Genomic DNA, 20,590 nt, shown 5'->3' on the forward strand with positions numbered 1-20,590 from the left:
TTTTTGTGTATGTTAACCAAATTATTTGCCCTAAATGTAGCATTCCTAACCACTCGCTCATGTGCCTCTTAAGATAACTAAATGGTCTTAATTGACATCAGATAGAGCTGTTGGGTTTTTTAAAATATTTAATACACACTTCTAAAAACAGAGTGGGGGTGCAAGGCACAACTGAACAGCCAGAATATTTTTTTCGTTTGTCTACACTAATATGAATAGTTGGGATTTATTTTAAATGTCTTTTTCTACTGGAAGAAATGAAGCTAGATTTGTTATAGATGTTTGATTAATGGAAGAAATGAGACGATGGTTCCAAATGTTGGCTATTATGCCATCTACTAAGCTGCTCTTGAATACTAGTGTATTCATCACTGCAAGTGGAATCTAATTAAAATGTTATCGTCATGTGTCAGGTAAACTGAATTGTTTTAGGCAGTGATACTAGCTACTTTGCATTAATAGTAACTGCCAGGATTCATTCTACACAAGAATCTCAGCACTTAGATCATCAGAGGCTGTCACTGTCACTTTTGAAGTGTCTGGATATTGGCAGGAATTTTGATGTCTACTTGTTTTGTTTCCTGACAAATAACCTTGATTGTTTTCACTTATTCAGACTGCCAGTTATCTTCTGTCTTTTGAGTTTGCAGTCCAGTTGTTTGCTAAGTGCAAATATGAGCTGCAATTTCACTTCATTTTGGGGAGGTGTGTACAGCATTGGGATGTTGAACCACATCCTTAAAGGGAAAAAAATTCTCTCCAAGATGTAGATCTTTTCAGGAATTAAACTGATAAATATCCAGGGAATGAGCAATAAACATTCTGTAACACTTCCGCTCAGTTAAATACTTAATTTGTATAATACAGTAATGCAAATAAATAATCCTTGCTTGAAAGTGTTCCTGCTTGCTTTCCAGATGGTATCGAGCACCTGAGCTACTGTTTGGTGCTAGAATGTATGGTGTAGGTGTAGATATGTGGGCTGTTGGCTGTATCTTAGCAGAACTGCTTCTTAGGGTAAGCCTCGAACACAAATATTTCTGTTAATCTATAATATAATGTAGATCTTGTACATTTAGTATTTTAACCTTTGACATTTATAACCCCATACTATCAATTTTAATTAATCATTAACAGAAATCTGATCTCATCTCAATCACTTTTATTAGCAAAATCATGCATTGTTTGTATGTCACTAGTGACTCTCATTCCATATGCACTGAAGTACAGTGTCTAGGAATGTTAAAAGTATGTACTAACTTTCCATGTGTTGTCCTTCCCCTACTAACCATGGATTGGCAGAACACAGTTTAATGTCAACATCTGTCTAACCTTAAATGTGGTGGTTCTCCAATTTTGTGCATGGATTTTGTGCTCTTGTGCTTTTTTTTTTTTTTTTTTTGCTAGTGACTTAACTCATTTTAGTGTGCCCCTTACAATACAGTTCCTTAGGAAAAAAGGTGGAGGAGGAAACAAAATTCTTTCCACTTCTGTTCAAAAAGCTAAAATTTCTTTAAAGTAGGACAAGCTTGAGAGAAATTATGTTGATATTTAAGAGGCTTAATGATGGAAAGGGTAGTGTCCTATTGGACAATCTAATCCAATCCTGCAATGCAGGATACTGCACTACAGCACACTTGCTGTTACTTTGTCTAGTTTTAGACAATTTTAAGAAACTTTTATCCAAAATGTCTCAAACAGAAAACACTGAGAAGAAAATATAAACTAAACTAAACGTCACAAAAACATTGGGTGTCCCCTTTGCCTTGATTTTTTTAATGAATATCTTAATACACTGACTTTTCTGTTTTGATTTCAGTTACCCTCACTGTCATCTATTAATGTGTTAAGCGTGAAGAATTAGATAATATTAATAGTCACCTCATTCTTCAGCTTCTGTCGCAGAACTCTGTCTTCTGCCTTTGGCCTAATTCAGTCTACCATGTACTTACAATACACAATTTCCTCCTCTACTTCCAATATCATTTAAACTTGACAAATACTGGTTAGGCAATTTCTAACCCAGTGAATCAGTACCCCATTAGTTTTGCTTGAATGGAGATCATTTAATTCCTAGTATTGTCATCACAAGATTCATTCGGAAGTTCTGAATACGAAACCTAGATGGTCTCCAATATCAGTCTTCCTCTTTCTTCCCTAGTTGTGGGCACTGGAAAGATCACAAAGTGATTGAGGAAAAAATTAAAACATGCAACTATACTGATTTAGGTTGCTTAACATGGTATGTTTAAAACTTTAGTAGGTTAAAAAGAGGCACACCTTTGTACAATCTCTCTTACATAATGGTTGTTTAGCTTCGTAATAGAAAATCTAGTGATGAGGTAAATGTCATGCCTAAATGTAAATAACATTTGAAACCTATTTCGACATTATGGTGAAGCCCCAAGCATTCCATCAGTGCCCATCTACGGTAGTTAGTATCCAAAACTATGTTACTGTAACAGTAGAATACTTTCACAAAGGGAAAAATCAAAGTTGTTCCCTGGGAGTCCAAGTTCGGAAGTTGATTTAAACTTTTAAATTAAAACGGCTGTTGCATTTGCCTTCTTACAGGTTCCTTTTTTGCCAGGAGACTCTGATCTTGATCAGCTGACAAAAATATTTGAAACGCTGGGGACTCCAACAGAAGACCAGTGGCCTGTAAGTCCTTTAGTTAACAAACCTATCTCAACATTCTCTTTTTATATTACTGTCAACTGCTTGAATTAAATTTAAAGTTGTATCAAAATATTTGGAAATTTACTTTAAAAAGATTGTTAGTGGAATTTACAAAACAAAGTACAGAGGACAATTAGTCGGGGTTTCCAAAACTGCTATTTGGATTAGACACCTGCTAATATAATAGCATGTGGTAATTTAAGAGTGAAACTAGAACTTCTCATGATAGACTCTCATCATATGATGATAGCCATGGGGCACATGGAAGAGTGATAATTTAATGCTTTTTCATTTAATCTTGTTTGATGTAGTCAGGTAGTTTGTAGGCATTTGCAAATGCATTTTGATTCAAAACAGTTATATGCTTTCATACCATAATTCAAAAGGAAGTTGTTTAAAGATTCTTGCAATATTTTATCATGTTCTTGGTGCTTAATGAAAATTTTATTCTAGAAGAAATTCTTGTTTGTAGGATACTTGGCCAAAAGAGAGGATATATTCTGAAATTAATTCACAAATCTTCAAAATTAAGAATCTTCATTCCCTCACTTCTGTAAACTATACAAGAGATGTAATTCATTCATCATGTTTACTGCCACTTTAATATGCTGTGGTGTGCTTGGTTAAAACTTACTGCAGTATAAATGATGTTGCTAGAAATATTTAGCATCATTTGGCTATTTTAAGTTTATCAATGTAACTTTGTATGATAGTGGGGGAAGAAGAGAGGTGACTTGCAAACTGGATGAAAGCAACAGTAAGATATGCATTATTGCAACTTGAACAGGTGTTAATCTGTTTGGCTCAATTCTTTTTTCAAAAATTCTTCAGTTTCCCACTCCAGAAGCAGTCGCAGAGTATTACTTATGCGAAACAGTCTCCCATGTTGTTGATGCAAATGACCTCCCTGTTAGAGAGGCCAACTTAAATTGCTTTGTCTGAAAATCTTGTGTGTTCTTTTACTGTAAATCACTCCTAGGATTACAATAATGAGACTAGAGGGGAAATTTTTTTTTCAATTTTGTTAGTGCATTTTATCCTCTTGGGGAATAATCATTTTTGTTGTTTCCCTTCTATAGTCATTAACTTTCCCGCTTTGTGTGGAGGTCTTTACGCTGCATAATAGGAAAAATCCTTTAGAGGGGAATGTGATTGTAAAACCACAACATTGATAAGTTTGTTGCCTGAAACTAATGTAATAGTTTTTATTAAACTGACTCAATTTCAGATTGACAGTATGCTTTAAAAGTTGACTATTACTTCTGATCCATAAGCTGCACTGTGGCAGTTCCTTCAGTTGAGGGTATAAGCTTTTTTTTTTTGTTGTTGTATTTAAAATCTAATTCCCATTTTGTTTTCATAGGGCATGTCTAGTCTTCCAGATTATGTAACATTTAAAAGTTTCCCTGGAATGCCACTTCAACATATCTTCAGTGCAGCTGGTGATGACTTGCTAGATCTTCTCCAAGGTCTATTCATATTTAATCCTTGTACTAGGGTCACAGCTACACAGGTATGGTAGACTGTTTTTATTGTATGTTATAGATTGTGTACATTCTAACATCTCTTGTTAACATCAGTTAAATCTCTTGGATGCGAGGAGTGATAGTTTAGGTTTGAGATAAAATGTCATCTTATTTATTTGTATTATAGTACATAGGAGCCCCTGCCATGGACCAGAACCCCGTCTTGCTCCGATCATATAACTACTATAAAACCTTCTCATGCTATGGAGATCTAGGTTGAAGTTGAGGATGAAAGATTTGGGGCTCCTAGGCTTTTTTGACACTTTAATTACATCCTACCTTTACAACACTATTTTCATTACCACTACCATAGCTCCTCGGAGCCCTAGTCATGGGGTAGGACCCTATTGTGGGCACTGTACAAAGAACATAAAGATGGTTCCTTCCCCAAATGCGCAGTCTAAGTATAAGATAAGAGACAATAGCTAGATACAGACAAATGAGGGAATACAAGGAAACAGTGAGTCCATATGGGTCTGCTTGATAGTCTGTGGTATCAGTACACCGTTCAGCTACCTGGTGAACTTTGAGCTTTACATGTCTTCATACAGGACCTTCCATCCCTTATTTTATAAATGTTTAAATCCATATATTCATATTAATATTCCATTTTTCTCAGTTTCTGTTGAAACTCTTGACCCTCTTTGGTTTTTTACAGTGGGAGCCTTATCCCAGAATTTTCATCTCAAATCTGTTGCTGAAAGTCTCTGACAACTTTTCTTTGTCACTTTGTGGGGGGGGATGGATCCATATATTCAGTACTGATGGGTTCTTTAGCCTCCATGCTATAGGAGGCAGTCAGATGTTTTGATTGGCTGGGCTGACTCTCCAGGTAACTGCTCTCACTGGGAAGTAGTGACTTAAAAAGATTTGGGGCTTTTGGTGGATAAACGGATAACTATAAGCTCCCAGCGTCACACCGTGGCCAAAAGAGCTAATGTGATCCTAGAATACATAAATGGGAATGAGGCATAGAAGTAGAGAGGTTATTTTACCGCTGTATTTGGCACTGGTGTGACCTGTGCTGGAATACTGTGTACAGTTATGGTGCCCACAATTTGAGAGAGGATATTGATGAATTGGAGAGGGTTTAGAGATGAGATTAGAAAACATGCTTTATAGCAAAGGTTCTCAACCTTTTTCTTTCTGAAGCTCCCCCTTCCCCGAACATGCTATAAAAGCTCCACTGCCCACCTTTGTCACAATAATGGGTTTTCTGCATATAAAAGCCAGGGGTAGCAACAGGGCAGTTGCCTGGGGCCTCATGCCACAGGAGTCCCCACAAAGCTACATTGCTCAGGCTTTGGCTTCAGCCTCAAGTGGCAGGACTCAGGGCCTTGGCTTCAACCCCATGCAGCAGGGCTTCGGCTTTCTGCCCTGGGCCCCAGTGAGTCTAATGCTGGCCCTGCTTGGTGGCCCCCTGAAACCTGCTTGCAGTCCTCCTGGGGGCTTCGGACCCCCGATTAAGAACCGCTGCCTTATGGTAATAGACTCAAGGCGTTTGTCAAGCTTCCTTCCCTACTCAGGACTCTAGGGTACAGATGTGGAGACCTGCATGAAAGACCCCCTAAGCTTATTCTTACCAGCTTAGGTTAAAACTTCCCCAAGGTACAAACTTTTACCTTTTGTCCTTGGACCTTATGCTGCCACCACTAAGTGTGCTAAACAAAGAACAGGGAAAGAGCCCACTTGGAGAAGTCTTCCCCCCAAGTCCTACCCCCCCTTTCCTGGGGAAGGCTTGATAAAAATCCTCACCAGTGTGCATAGGTGAACACAGACCCAAACCCCTGGATCTTAAGAACAATGAAAAAGCAATCAGGTTCTTAAAGAATTTTAATTAAAGAAAAAGTAAAAGAATCACCTCTGTACTCAGGATGGTGAATACCTTACAGGGAAATTAGATTCAAAACATAGAGATTCCCTCTAGGCAAAACCTTAAGTTACAAAAAGACACAAACAGGAATATACATCCCATTCAGCACAACTTATTTACCAGCCATTTAGACAAAACAGAAATCTAACGCATATCTAGCTAGATTACTTACTAAGTTCTAAGACTCCGTTCCCTTTCTGTTCCTGGCAGAAGCATCACACAGACCCTTTGTTTCCCCTGCCTCCAGCTTTGAAAGTGTGTTGTCTCCTCATTGGTCATTTTGGTCAGGTGCTAGCGAGGTTATCTTGGCTTCTTAACCCTTTACAGGTGAAAGGACTTTGCCTCAGGCCAGCAGGGATTTTATAGCACTGTATGCAGAAAGGTGGTTACCCTTCCCTTTATATTTATGATAGTGCTCAATCTATTTATCTTAACAGAGAAGATTAAGAGGTGACTTATTAGGTATAAGTAGCTATATGGGGAAGAAATAATTATTAATGAGCTCTTCAGTCAAGAAGAAAGTATAATACTATCCAATAGGTGAAAGTTGAAGCTAGACAATTTCAGACTGGAAATTTTTAAGAGTAACCCATTGGAACACAACAGTTTACCAAGGGTTGTGGTGGATTGTCCATTACTGACAATTAAGTCAAGATTGGATGCTTTTCTAAAAGACCTGCTCTAGGAATTATTTTGGGCAAGTTCTATGGCCTGTGCTGTACAGGAGGCCAGACTAGATCAAAATGGTCCTTTCTGTCCTTGAAATGTAAAAAGAGCCCCTCCAGAATTTTCTGTGCCTCCAAAGACTCAGCACGCTAGAAGTAAGGGTCTTTGTAGGCTGTCCAAAACCTGATTGATTTTTTTCTTTTTTTCTTTTCCCCCCCAGCTGCTTTTTTTCCTGAGCTGATCTACTTTTTTAGTGTATGGAGTTGCTGAAAATATTTTCCAATGGGCTCCAAAACTGATCTTTGCAATCCCTTCCTGGCCACCCTGTTTAAGATGGAATGGTAAACCTAGTGAAGACAAGTATCATGGGGTAGCCATGTTAGTCTGTATCCACAAAAACAACAAGGAGTCTGGTGGCACCTTAAAGACTAACAGATTTATTTGGGTATAAGCTTTCATGGGTAAAACACCACTTCAGATGCATGGAGTGAAAATTACAGATTCGGGTATTATATGACAACACATGAAGGGAAGGGAGTTACCTCACAAATGGAGAACCAGTGTTGACAGGGCCAATTTGATCAGGGTGGATGTAGTCCACTCCCAATAATGGATGAGGAGGTGTCAATTCCAGGAGAGGCAAAGCTGCTTTTGTAATGAGCCAACCACTCCCAGTCCCTATTCAAGCCCAAATTAATGGTGTTAAATTTGCAATGAATTTTAGTTCTGCTGTTTTTCTTTGAAGTCTGTTTCTTAAGGTTTTTTGTTCAAGTATAGCTACCTTTAAATCTGTTTATAGAACATCCAGGAAGATTGAAGTGTTCTCCTACTGGCTTTTGTATGTTACCATTCCTGATGTCCGATTTGTGTCCATTTATTCTTTTACATAGGGACTGTCTGGTTTGGCCAATGTACATGGCAGAGGGGTATTGCTGGCACATGATGGCATATATAACATTAGTTCTAGTGAAGACAGCATCTGACTTAAAAGTCCCCTCCCTCAAAGTGTTCACTGTCAGAAGGGTGGAATCAGCTCTCTGCAGAGACTATGAAGAATTCTTAGCAGCCCATAGAATAGGATTGATGATGGTCAGGTTTTTTGTGTGTGGTTTTTTGGATTTTTTTTTTTTTTTTTTTTTTTTTTTTTTTTTTTTTGGCCAGAGCAGTACGTTTGGGTTTTTGTTTTTTTTTTATTCTGAGTTCATGCTCTGACATTCCAAAAAAGTGAAAAGGGCCAAGGAGTTGGGATCATCCTTAAAGAATTTCCCTTACATCTGCTCTACTTTGACACCTCCCTTGATGCTTTCAGGTCATCCACCAGATAGAGGACTCGAGCATAGTGGCAAGAAGTCTTCTATGACTGTGGGTGTGGAAGGTGGATATTTCCTCAAGACAGGTTTTTGCTACCAAAAACCTATGTTTGGGGGCAGGGCAATACAAAAAGGAAGATCTAAAGCACAGGACAAAAAACCAAAAAACCTTTGTTAATGATAAAGCTCAATACAAATTTTTAAATCATTTTAGGCATCCCTTTTGGGGTTATGGAGCTTCATATAGATAATGGTAGGAGAGATGACAGATTCTTTAAGAATAGATGGGAGAATACCAGGCCTATTAAATGCAGAGGTGACTCTTTCTCTGGGAATGTCTCTAAGAGCAATCAGTGACTACCTCCCTCCAATATCCCACATCGGGGAGTGGGAGTGGGAGCTTGGTGGTTTGGGTTTTTTTTGGTTCCCACCTGGTTTGCTGCCACCACCATGGACAAATGATAGACACATCATTTCCAAATGTGGTGCTACAGAATCCTAAGACGCCTCTCCTCTCCTAGCTGCCCAACCCATCCCAGAGGAAGGCTATGCTCAATCTTCTCCATATCAGGGTGATTGAGCCTGTCCTAGATCAGGATCAGTATTGGGGCTTATAGTCCATTCTATTCCTGGTTGTGAGGGAATCATGGAGGACAGGGCTGTCCTGGATTTAAAGATTCAACAAGCTGATCCACTTCCACAAGTTCAAAATGGACACGGCTCCTGTCTGTCATGGTAGCTACCACAACAGGGATTTCCTAATCTTTTTTTGACCTCAAGGAATCATATCTTCGTGTTTCCATCCTTACACAGACTGTACCTGAGATTTGCATACAGCACTCTGCACATGCAGTACAAAGCCCATTTTTGGCACTGCCACTGCCCCCAGGGTAGTCACAGATACTAGGGGCATCTCTGAACAGTATCTGTATATTTTTCTCAATGGCATTCTGATAAGAGCCTCCTTCCTCCAGAAGTCTCTCAAGTACACCCAAATGACCAGTGCAAAAACATGGATTTATAATGAATATGGAGAAAAGCCAGCTTGTCCCTACCCAGACAATGGAACACCTGGGAGTTTGGCTGAACACCACACTTCACAGGACGTTCCTCCCCAAAAACTGGCAAGTACGGATTCTGGAGAAAATGTACAAAATCCTTCACAGTCAACACTACTGTATGAAGACCTTCTAGGCATGTTCATTTCATGCATATACCTACTGTTATGGGCAAAACTTCATCTCTGGTGCCTGCAGTACTGCCTACTCTGCTTTCCTGCTCACAGTCACAATTTCAACTCTCACTATAAGACTTCTCTCCACAGCAAAAGGTCCTTCAGATGGCAGTTGCCACAAGATTCACAGACTGCTTGGCAGAACCACAGAGACTCCATAATGATAGATGCTAGCTCGGAAGGGTATGGAGCCGACACATCTCAACACATGGTACAAAGTCTGGGTCACTGGCAGAATCTCACTACACCATAAATAATTTTGGAATTGCAGGTGATTGACCTAGCCCTTCAGGCATTCCTCCCACCTTAAACTCAAGACCCATATTTGTAGTCCTAGTCAGCATGACTGCCATAGCATATGTAAACAGATGGGGCACATGGTTGAGCCTGCTAAAAGCAGAAGCCACATCTTTCTTTGGATGGACTGAGAGAAACATTTTGTCACTTTGAGCCGCATATCAAAGTGCAACTGAATGCCAGTGATTGGCTCAGCTGCAAAAGCTCGGAGCTGGGGAAATTGTGTCTTAATCGTGTCTCCACTAGAGGTGTTCAACCCCATAGCCCAGACCTTTGGAAAACTAACATGGAAGCTCCTAGGCATCCAGTTCCAATGCCAAAAACAACTCCTATGTCAGGAAGTGAGATTGTCGGACCTGGGGAATCAATGACTTCTCTCAGGTACGGCCAACAGCTCTGCTATATGCATTCCCTCTTTTTCCCATAATGTGCACCATCTAACAGACAACAGGTTGAAATTCTGATTGCACTCCACTGGCCTGAACTTCACTGGTTTTCATACATCATGGAGATGTTTGTGATCCCTCCATCAACATTACAATCCACCCAGGATCTGCTATCATAGGAACCTCTGCTCCATCACATCACAGCATCTCTGAAGCTGGCAGCCTGATTATTGAGAGGTCACTTTAAAAATAAATGAACACAACCCCCTACCCACAAACTAGTAAATTCCAGTGATGTGTTCTCAATCCTACTCAAGTCCAGAGAGTTTTCAGCCACTTCTTGGTATACAGTAATACAGAGAAGATTTTATTCGTGGTGCATGTTGAGATACATGGCAGGATCAGCATCTATATTTAGAGAACAGTCTCTTAGTAAAACATCTGCTTTGTTCATTATAATACAGGTTTAGGGGACAGAAAGCTTTGAGATCCTCTACAGCAAAGTATATATATTTTGAAGCAAATGGGGGAAGATTTTCCAAGGCATGTAAAACTAAGAGGTAATCTCCTTCATTCAAGATTAAAGCCAATAAGATAATGCAGCCTCATGGGCTGATGGTTCCCTGCATATGTTTACTAAAGTCTAGAAGACTGGTAGACTTCAGTCAGATGAAGTCCAGATTTCGACAGGAGTTCTGCGAGCTATGGCCTACCCTTAGCCCAGCCAACAATTGATAGTGAGGGCAGGACTACTGCTACAAAAATCCCAGCACTGCTGAATTTATGGATCCATCCCCTGAAATGAGAATGAGAAAATTTGTCTCCCTTATCTGGAAACTTTCATTCTGGGTAGGGGATATGGGTTCATAAATTCATCCCAACTCTGTTTGTCTACTTCTGGAAGGTGATTGGTCAATTGTGCGCTTGATCCCTCTTTAGGGAAGAGTGGATGGATAACCATGCTCTTAAAATTAATTAACCCTCAGGGTTGTCACAGTTTGTTTTTTTTCCCCCAGATTGTACAGTTCTTAGTTGTTTGACATTTTTTCTGCTATTGTTAATATGTGAATGAGTATTTTATTCACTTCTTCCTTCTGAACTGTGGTTTATAGAAGCTGTGGAACTGAAATCTGCTTTAAAGTGGAGGGATGAGGAGGGTAGAATTAACTTCCATAAAATAGGTGTCAATTTTACATATCTGCTTCCTGTGTGTTCAGGTCCTCTGTGTACTCAGTAACAAGCTTTTCCTTCTGGCATTGCAGAACCCAGAGCAATTAGGGAAGAGTAGAACGGAACCCAATTTACTTTGTAAATCAACATAAGGATGGGGTTCCAGAAATCTGGCTTCAGTTCCTGGCTCTGCCAGAGGTGTCACTGGTGACCTTGGAAAAATCAATCTCTGTGCCCCTTTCCTTTTCTATCTTATCTATTCAGATTGTAAGCTCTTCAGAGCTGAAACAGTCTTAGTGTACATGTACAGCATCTGCCACAATGGGGCTGGGATCTTGGTTGGGGAGTCTAGGCACCTACTTTAATACAGATGATAGACAAATTATTTCAACTGGTAAATTGAGCAAACTGTATGTATGGAAGTCGCTGAGAGAATCTGAAATCTTGGATTTTGTAGGTACTCTTGAGTCTTCAGTCTTAGAACCCCCAGAAATGTCCTAAGTTATAAGCAAGGAGATTAAGAAAAGGAAAGAATATAGCTTCAAATCAATTTTGTGCACACTATTAACTTGACCAGCTTTCTCACCTTTTTATCTTTAAGGCATTGAAACAGAACTATTTTAGTAATCGACCAGGACCAACACCAGGAATTCAATTGCCAAGACCAAACTGTCCTGCAGAAGCCTTAAAGGAACAACAAAATTCACTTTTAAATTTAAAAAGGAAGAGAACCGAAGGAATAGATCAAGGTAATTTTTCTTCTAAATCTTTGCATTTTTATATTTTTAATTTTAAACTGAAGATGCATAAGTATATATGATACTGTCCCAATGTTTAAGGAAATATAGCCTATATATAGTCCTCCATCTTATCAAATGAAATATTGCTCTCTAAATGGGCCAAATCTGAGCCCATAACACCAACCGGAGCTGCTTGGTGACTTGTAGTATTCTTTTTACAAGAGGTGTACATTGTTAACAGAAATATCTTGTATTCCAGGTAGATTCTAAGGTGTAGAAAAATTTCTATATCACAAGTTCTGTCAATATCTAAAACTATACTACAGTATTTAATACATCTTATCTTATGACTATGACTACTGACTGAGAAGTTCTCTTAGATCCTTATTTAAACAGAATTACTTAAATTTTAATTGAGACATTTGATTGAATTCATTGAAAATTCTGAGCATTTTAGTACTGGTGTACATTAAATGTTTACTTCTCTGGTCTGCACATTCTTAATTTTATAGCCAGACTTCATCTGACTACTGGCCTCTACATGTTTTCATGTGTAGAATGTACTTGCTCAGAGATCCTGAGCTTTGAGAACCTTTTGGACAGCAGCGTCCTCTGGAGCTGCAGAAGCAAAGCCTTAAAATACCAGATGTTTTGAATCAAGACCATAAAGGATGATATGGCCTTCACCACTTCCTTTTTTTTTTCCTCCTCCTGGCTGAGAATCTGTGGACCTTGTCCCTGTGTCTCCAAACTCTCCCTCTTTCTTAAATTGTGCACCTTTTAGTCATTTTGACTCAGACCTCTGAAGTTCTGGATATGGTAGATTTAAGCACGTTCCCATTGTTTGTCCTGCTTAGGGGAAGATAATATCTATACTGCAATTTTAGAGCCCTGCACCCTTAGTCAGCTGAATAGGCCAGCCCGGGGTTTTTACTAATGTAGACATACCCTAAGTGATAGTGTAGGCAAGATCTAAGTCCTTTTGTGGCTTTTCTCTGAGTTTTAACAAAGGATAGGAAAGCAGTCTAATAACTTGGCCTATTTTACACTACAGATACAACTAATGATTGTAAATTCTTCAGAACAGTGGTAGAGAAAATGTTTGTCTAAAACTCCTTGTGCAGTTTGGCATTAAATAAGTTGGTGAGCCTGGTTGTCAGTGACTTATAGTGTGGATGGGACCAAACCATTTTTAAACAAAAAGCCTCAGCTTATTTATAGGATGGTAGGAGACAGTCATGTTTTAGTAGGTCACATTTGTAGTGTAGGTGGACCTCCGGAAAGAGGAATGGAGTAGTGCTACTATCCTGCCAGTCTCTGGGGAAGAACCTAAAATAAGTCTAGTGTAACCCCTAAGCAGACGTTGAAAGGGTCTTCATTTCCTCCACTGTACCAACATGCTGCAGTTACTGTGTGAAACTGGAAAAACTTACTATCTTCATTACAATACCACCCAACCCATTGACACTTGCAGCTTTTTTTCTCGCTAAGCTTAATTCTATTTTAAACCTGTAGCTTTTTATGTCAAATGGAAGGAAAAACAGGTGGCGTCTAAAATGTTTTGTCACACAGCCTTGCACAAAGATAGCTTGGAAACTTTTTAGGAGTACAAAACGGCTTTCTATAAATATAGCTTAATTTTATATTGCATGTTTCATGTAAACATGTATGAGAAACGTTCTGGACAACTTTTTTCATGCACGGTTATAGCTGCTCTTACATGAGCCTGCTCCAAGACTAAAGAGGGCCTAAAGAGTAGTTAGGCTATAGCTACAAGCCAAAGCCATGTATGTTTATCCAAGCTAGCCTAGGGAGCAGTGCAGGCATCAGTGTGGGCTCAAGAACTGAGTCCACAGGTTGGGTACATACTCAGCTCATGAGTCCATACTGATGCCTGTGCTGTCTTCACTGCTAGTGTTACCTATGCTAGCTTTGATAAGCTAGCCTGTTCACAGCTTTTGCTGTTCAGACATATCCTAAATAACTAGTAACACTTTGAGTTGGGGATTGGGACCTTTACCTCATTTATCAGTATTGATACAAATTCAATTACTTACACTATAAAATTAATTTACCATTTTTCAGGATTACCAAAAAAGTTGATTTTTTGATTACCATGGATGATGATTAAATGGCCTGAAACACCAAGAAGATGGGAAAATGCTGCAACATTAACTGAACTTTGATGAAAAGTGAATTTGTAATATATTTACGTGTGTAAAATGTGAAACTTAATATTTCAGTGCTGAAACCATGTGGAGTGTTTCATTAAACCTATTCTTTGAATAAATATATTTTTTAAAAAGAGCAAGATTCTTTGAACTGGTTTGCTGTATAATTACTTTGAAATGTGCTTTTATATTAAGTATGGGAAGTCTCCTTTATCGCCATAGGGCTTGGATACACTTGCAAGTGAGAGCGCATTAAAGCAGCCCTGGGTGCCCCAACTCATGACCTGTCCACACTGGCAAGGCACATAGAGCACCTGGACTCTGAAGCTGGAGCGCTCCTGGTAATCCACCTCCACCAGAAGCATAATGCTTGGTGTGTCTCAGCTGAAACGCCCTAGCGTCAGTGTGAACAAGGTGTTGCATTACTGCGCTGTGATCGGCCCCCGGAAACGTCCCATAATCCCCTTAAGTCAAGTGGCCACTCTTGTCATTGTTTGGAATCGGCTGCAGGAATGTGGATATGCCCTTTCAAAGCTCCATTTCTGACAGCTGGCATGCTTATCTGCTCTGGGACAAAGCAACCATTTCTGAGGAATGCCGCTTAAGAGGCGGGGGGCGGGGGTCTGCTGCTGTCTGAACTTACAAGACCGTATGCTGACATGCTCTCAGCCCCCCAAAAACCCACTCTCCCCCCACATATACACAACACACTCCCTGTCACACTACACCCCTGCCCCCCCATTTGAAAAGCATGTTACAGCCACTTGCATCCTGGGATAGCTACCGCAATGCACTGCTCTCTGTGGCTGTTGCAAGAGTGGCTAATGTGGCCAGCCAGTGCATTTGAATCTGCCAGTGTGGATGCACTGCAGCGCTTTCCCTACTGCGCTCTCCAAGGGCTGGTTTAACTCTCAGCGCTCTACATCTGCAAGTGTAGCCATGCCCTTAGACTCTAACTTGAGATGCAGGCTTTGCTGAATGAAGTGCTATGCTGGTGCAAACCCTACTCTAGGAGAGAGCCCCAGGTGAGGAGCCTGTGTTCAGATGAATGTTTGTTAGCCCATATACAGTTGTTGGTTGTTTGCAGCCATCTGTACTAGACATAAGGGGATGCCACAGTGTTTTAACTTTGTTCCAGTTAAATCTGCCACTGCAATAACAAATGGGTGAGCGCATGTTCTCATAGCTGACATGTAGATGAAAAGTCTTCAAGGTGTATCCATGCTGAGTTGCGAACTACAAAAATACTCCTCACTTTGATCCTCCAAAAGAACCAACTTATTGGAAAAAAGAAATACAAATATTTGGACTAGAACGCTAAGGAGATGAAACAAGAAGGCCTTGTAGCCTATAGAACTGCAATACATTTAAAAAGGAATGGAGGGATGTCTGAAGAGTAATGTGGCAGACCTCTATATGATTGACTCATATTTGTACAATATGATGGTTATGTAACAAAGTTCAGTATTTAGTCATCCCAAGAAAACACTAAGGGGGAAAATATCATTGTATTTCCTATGACTGTGTACTGACCATTGGTCATTTAAAATTAGCTTGGATCTCCTCCAAGACTTAATGGACTCCATATGTAGATAGAAATTCATATTTAATAACATTTGGTTTGACAAATTCTGTTCAGAAGTTACTTTAGCTTAAAAATAGAACTAATTGTACATGTGTAATAAGTAAACAATTACAGGTTCAGCATTCTGATGGAACAAAGAGCTGTGTACTCATTTGTAGCAGGCATATACTCAAATGCACTTATCTGAGATCACACTGTGTAGGAAGGGAGGTTTTTATAAACTCGCTTTGCATTCAGCTTCCATGAGGTAGTTACTGCTCCCTGCTGGATTTCAGGGCCCACATACTGTTCTGAAATTTAAAACTCTAGCCAAAAGTAGGATGCAAAATGAGAATAATACCTAGCTCTTGCGTATGATGTAAACTGTTTGTAGAACTAAAAGTGCTAAGTATTATACAAACCACTTCCAGATTATTTTGCACTGCATGACAAGGGGGAATTACTGCAGGTGCACATGAGCCAGAAGACATTGCCATTGCCCGGAAGTCAGTTTCCTAAGAGGAAACATTCTCTGATGAAATAAGTAATGCCTCTTGACACTTGTATTGTTTGGGAAAAGATTGATTAAATGAGGCCCTGTCAGTTAGTGTTTTTTTTTTTTTTTTAGTTACACAATGTAGGTAACGACCTTACTTTGCTAAAGCACACTGAGGTTTCACATGAGCACCGGTGAGTCTGAGTCATGTTGCATGTAGCAGTGAGAGACTAAGAATGCTGGCATATACAGCATCTTCTCCAGATTTCTTTGGGGGAGCAAGGAACTTTTCATTCCCTCGGAAGCTTGGCAAGAAGGGTAACTGCCTGCTAGAAGGAATCTGTGATGTGTATAAACCAGAGGAGTGGGATTCATGAGGTAAAGGCACTTGGAAGATTCTTCTATCCCTACTGCTGATCAGCTGGCGTAGGGGATGTCTGCTCCTGGCAGGAATCTTCACCTTCTGAAGGAGGGGCCTAGTTGCTGTGCCTCCATGGGAGGGTTCCCCTAGTTTGTAGGTCAGTGGAATAGGATCTCCATCATTTCTCTTCCTCCTTTGGGTATATCTATGTATAGGATAGAAGGTATGTTAGCTGCCATGTTTAACCCTAGTGCTGATGGGGCCTTTTGTAATTTTAACATTGGAGCTGGTCCAGGTGCATACTAGGTTCCCTGCTGGGTTTCACCTCACCAGCTGCACGGTCTTCTGTAAGATTTTAAAACTCATTTGCTTTCATTTTAAAAGTTGTTGTTTTTTTTCCTAGTGTGGACAATGGGGTAGGAATCGGTCCCTGTCCTGTTTGTGGGGGAGAGAAGAAAGAGTTAACAGCTGTGGGCTGGGCCTTGTAGATGGTGTGAAGATTGCTGAAAAGGGAGGCTGCTTTTGAGTGGTAGACAAGGTAGGGAGAGAGCCTGGGTGTTGAATAGCTACATTTGCTACTCCTGGGGGAATTCTGTGGGCTTGCAGAAAATGTTCCCCCTCTTCTCTCCCCCCCCCCCCCAATTCCTGTGCTTTCCTGCAGAAAATGGGAGAGAAGCAAAGGGAAGCCATGCAGGGGGGTGGGAGAGGAACAACCATGGTTGCAGTGTTTGGGGCGGGGGATTGCCCCAAACAGAGGCAAGGCATGAGGGGCCCACAGCGTTACATGCCACTGCCCCCCCTTCATTTCTGCAAGCATAGAGCTGCCCAGCTGAAGGAGGCTGCCTCTGCTCTGCTGACTCTGCCTCTGAACGCTGCCTCCTGGGTCCTAGTGCCAGTCATGCTCTCCTTATTTGTGCTGGGAGCCTTCCTATTTTCTGTCCAACAGTGACTGCCCATGGTGGGGCTGAGTTAAGGGGGGGGTTCAGGTGCTGGGGGGGAAAGAAGGGGGGTGGAATAAGGCAGGAGGAGGGGAATGGATGGAGAAGAAAATGGGATGGGGGAAGCAGGATCCCAGCATGCCATGTCCCCTTGGCAGCAGCTGGGGCTCCCCCATTAAGCCAGTCCATCAAACCCTCACCCTAACAAGCCCTACACCTGGACCCCTCTCAGCCCCCCACACTCAGACTGATCTCCAACCATTCCACTGATCTCCAACCAGTTGCACCTGGACACCCACCCCATCAAGCCCCACTCCGCTGGCATTTAGACCCCCAATTGAGCCCCCTGGGCTCTCCTACTGAGCCCATTTTCCCACTCCCAGAGCCCCCTGCTGAGCCCCAACCAGCTTCACCTGGATCCCCTGCAGGGTCCCTTTGTACCTGGAACCCCCAACGAGACCCTGTGCATCCAGATCTCCCACGGAGCTGCCTACACCTAGATTGCCCCACACAGAAACCTCTCATGGCACACCTGGATCCACCTAAACTAAGCCCCTCCACACTGGGATCCTGCTGGTGCGCGTGGCACAGAGAGGCAGGGCCCTGGGGTGTTTCTGGGGCAGGCCCAGCCCTTGCATTTTGTGAGGGTCAGGTGCAGACTCACTGCTGAGTCCCTATTCCAGTGCAGGTGGGGGCTTCAGGGTGATCTCCCACCTCAATGCAGTCAGTGGCCTGTGCTCCCCACTGCTATACTAGAGCCACATTTATTTATTGACAAAATTTGCAGAATTGTGCAGCATTTTAAAATACTGTGTGCATAATTTTTATTTTTTTAGTGCAGAATTCTCTTAGGAGTACTCTGCTAAATACCTGCATGTGAATTAAAGCAAATATTTGGCCAACTGAATATCTGAATTTCCTATTCATGCTGGAACATCCTTGACTCTGCTGAACTAAGCAAGGACCCAAATACCACCTGTTGGCTTAAGTAGTTCAGAATGCAGTTGTGACCCCTGGCACCCCAATATTAATCTTGGTGATATAATTAGGATATGTTCTGCACAAGTTTGCTTTATGAGGTATCATTCTAAAAGTCTTGATCTGCTAGACAATATCTCATTGGATTGTATGTGCTATCATCATATGTGAAGTTACGAAGTTTGGCTATGTGTGTGTTACTGAAACACGTGAGGTTGAAAACACCCACAAACAGCCTTTCAGGTATGACAGTAAAAAGGCCAAACAATGCTAATGGCTGATTGAGGAAATGCACACAAGCACAAGGATTACTCCAGAAACTGTGTACAATAGCAACCTCTCAGAGATAGCACTACACAATGGGAACTGTTTGACCCAGGTCACAGCAAAAGAGTGTTCCAGCAAGTGGGAAGAAGACATTAAAGGGGGACAATGACTTCATGATGGTACTTCACTCTCCTTACAACACACCTGGAAACACCAAAGGAAGTAGAACTGAACTGTGGGAAGTGATGGTCCCAGGCTAAGGGATTGCTAGCCTGTGTATGAAAACCTGAAAAACCCAAGCTGAAAAGCCAAGGCCACTGGTGCCTTAAGAATCTGTCAGCCTGTTTATCGCTCAGGATGAGAATTTGCTAATTCATATCCTACCTATCTAGTGTGTTTAAACTCAGTTTGTGGTTGTGGTTTTGTTTATTTACTAGGTAATCTACTTTGATCTGTTTGCTATCACTTACACTTAAATCTATCCTTTTGTAGTTAACAAATTTATTTTATATTTTAATCAAAATCAGTGTGCATTTGACTGAAGTGTATAGGGAAAATCTCAGCTTGGTTACCACAAGTGTGCATGATCTTCTTCACATTGCGGGAGAAGTGGACCAGGTGTTAAACCGATATACTGGCCAGATTTGACCAGGGCAGGACAGTACTGCTCTGGGGTCCTAGGCTGGGAAGCTGGATGTACCCCTACTTGTATGATTGTGAAAGTGCAAGTTTGGAGGGCTTTGCAACTTGTCACAGCAGCACAGTGTGAGAGGGAGCCTATGCTGGTGGGTCAGAGGGCTCAGTGGTACCCCAGTTCCAGGTGGCACCCTGGGAGGAACCCATCCCAGCAGGACCACCAGTGATCCTGTTGAGGACTCCAGAGAAGCAGACTGATCTCTCACATTGTGAAAGAGTCCCTGGAGTATATGCTCATCAGAACTCCTGAAGGAAGGTCAATTCCCACTGTGGAAGTTTGCCCTCACCACTGGCGGGGTCAGCTTGTGGGATAGGGAAATGAGATCCCTCAAAGGGCCAGCTTGATGGAAATGGGAAGACAAAGCTGTAGAGGTAAGGGTTAAATGCATAACCTGGCAATAAAATAGTGTTTCAAAATAAGGTAATTGAAATGGAAGGCTGGAATGAATGAGAGTGTGACTCTTCAAGCCCATACTGCAATACAAAATAACTTCCTTGCAGAAACTCTTGCACTGCTCAGTAAATAACTGATGAATAAGCTGATGTTCCTGTTGTAGTGCTAGATATCAAATTATCATAATTAACATAGTTACTCTCTTTTCTTCCTTTCTGTACTTCTCCCCACACAGAGCGTGATATTTTTTTAAGTTGAGTAACTCTGTAGATCCCATAACATTCAGCAAATAGGAGCAGTTCTGCAAATCAGGACACTTTTTAGGTGCCAAAGTTTGAATATCTGTGTGTTTAGTTGCTACACTGCCATGCCTTTTCAGACTGTCAATTTTGGAGACTAGTATCATGTGACTTGTCTCAGTTTCTCTTTGTGACTGAACAAAGTCCATGATTAAACTATATTGCCTAATAAAAACTGGTGTGAAATTATGAAGAACAGCCTCAACAGATATTTTGCAAAAGACATGAGTGCTTGTACTTGCCCTCTTTCTTATTTACATTTACATTTATTTACATTACATTACATTACATCCTTCTTGCCATCGAAAGGTGTTCCATTGCTGATGTAAAATATTGCAATGAGGCAGTGTTTATAACTCATGCAAATAATGTGCCTTGTCCCATGCCTGTGGAGTGTCTCAGGAAAAGCTGCACCATGCATGTGATAATGAAATGGGGGTGCGGAGAAAACTGAGCTCCCATGCACATGTAAGGTAGCCAGTGGAAAGTGCTCAGGACTGCAAGCCTAGAGATTATAAGTTTTGGTCACCGCTCCTCCTCCTGAT

General features: G+C 41.1%; 1 protein-coding gene across 4 annotated transcripts in view; it reads left to right on the top strand.

The window, feature by feature from the left end:
• CDK7 (cyclin dependent kinase 7) overlaps positions 1-14,188 on the top strand; it is a 31,506-nt gene extending 17,318 nt beyond the window's left edge. For all 4 annotated transcript variants that reach the window (XM_038401497.2, XM_038401500.2, XM_038401498.2 and 1 more), the window contains 5 exons: positions 918-1,017; positions 2,575-2,661; positions 4,043-4,192; positions 11,743-11,890; positions 13,967-14,188. In XM_038401497.2, coding sequence (XP_038257425.1) covers positions 918-1,017; positions 2,575-2,661; positions 4,043-4,192; positions 11,743-11,890; positions 13,967-13,992 — 511 coding nt within the window. In that variant the 3' untranslated portion in view covers positions 13,993-14,188. The remainder of the gene's footprint in view (positions 1-917; positions 1,018-2,574; positions 2,662-4,042; positions 4,193-11,742; positions 11,891-13,966) is intronic.
• Positions 14,189-20,590: the final 6,402 nt, after the last annotated feature.

This window comes from Dermochelys coriacea, chromosome 5 (assembly GCF_009764565.3).
Source record: "Dermochelys coriacea isolate rDerCor1 chromosome 5, rDerCor1.pri.v4, whole genome shotgun sequence".
In the NCBI taxonomy this organism is placed as follows: domain Eukaryota; kingdom Metazoa; phylum Chordata; order Testudines; family Dermochelyidae; genus Dermochelys; species Dermochelys coriacea.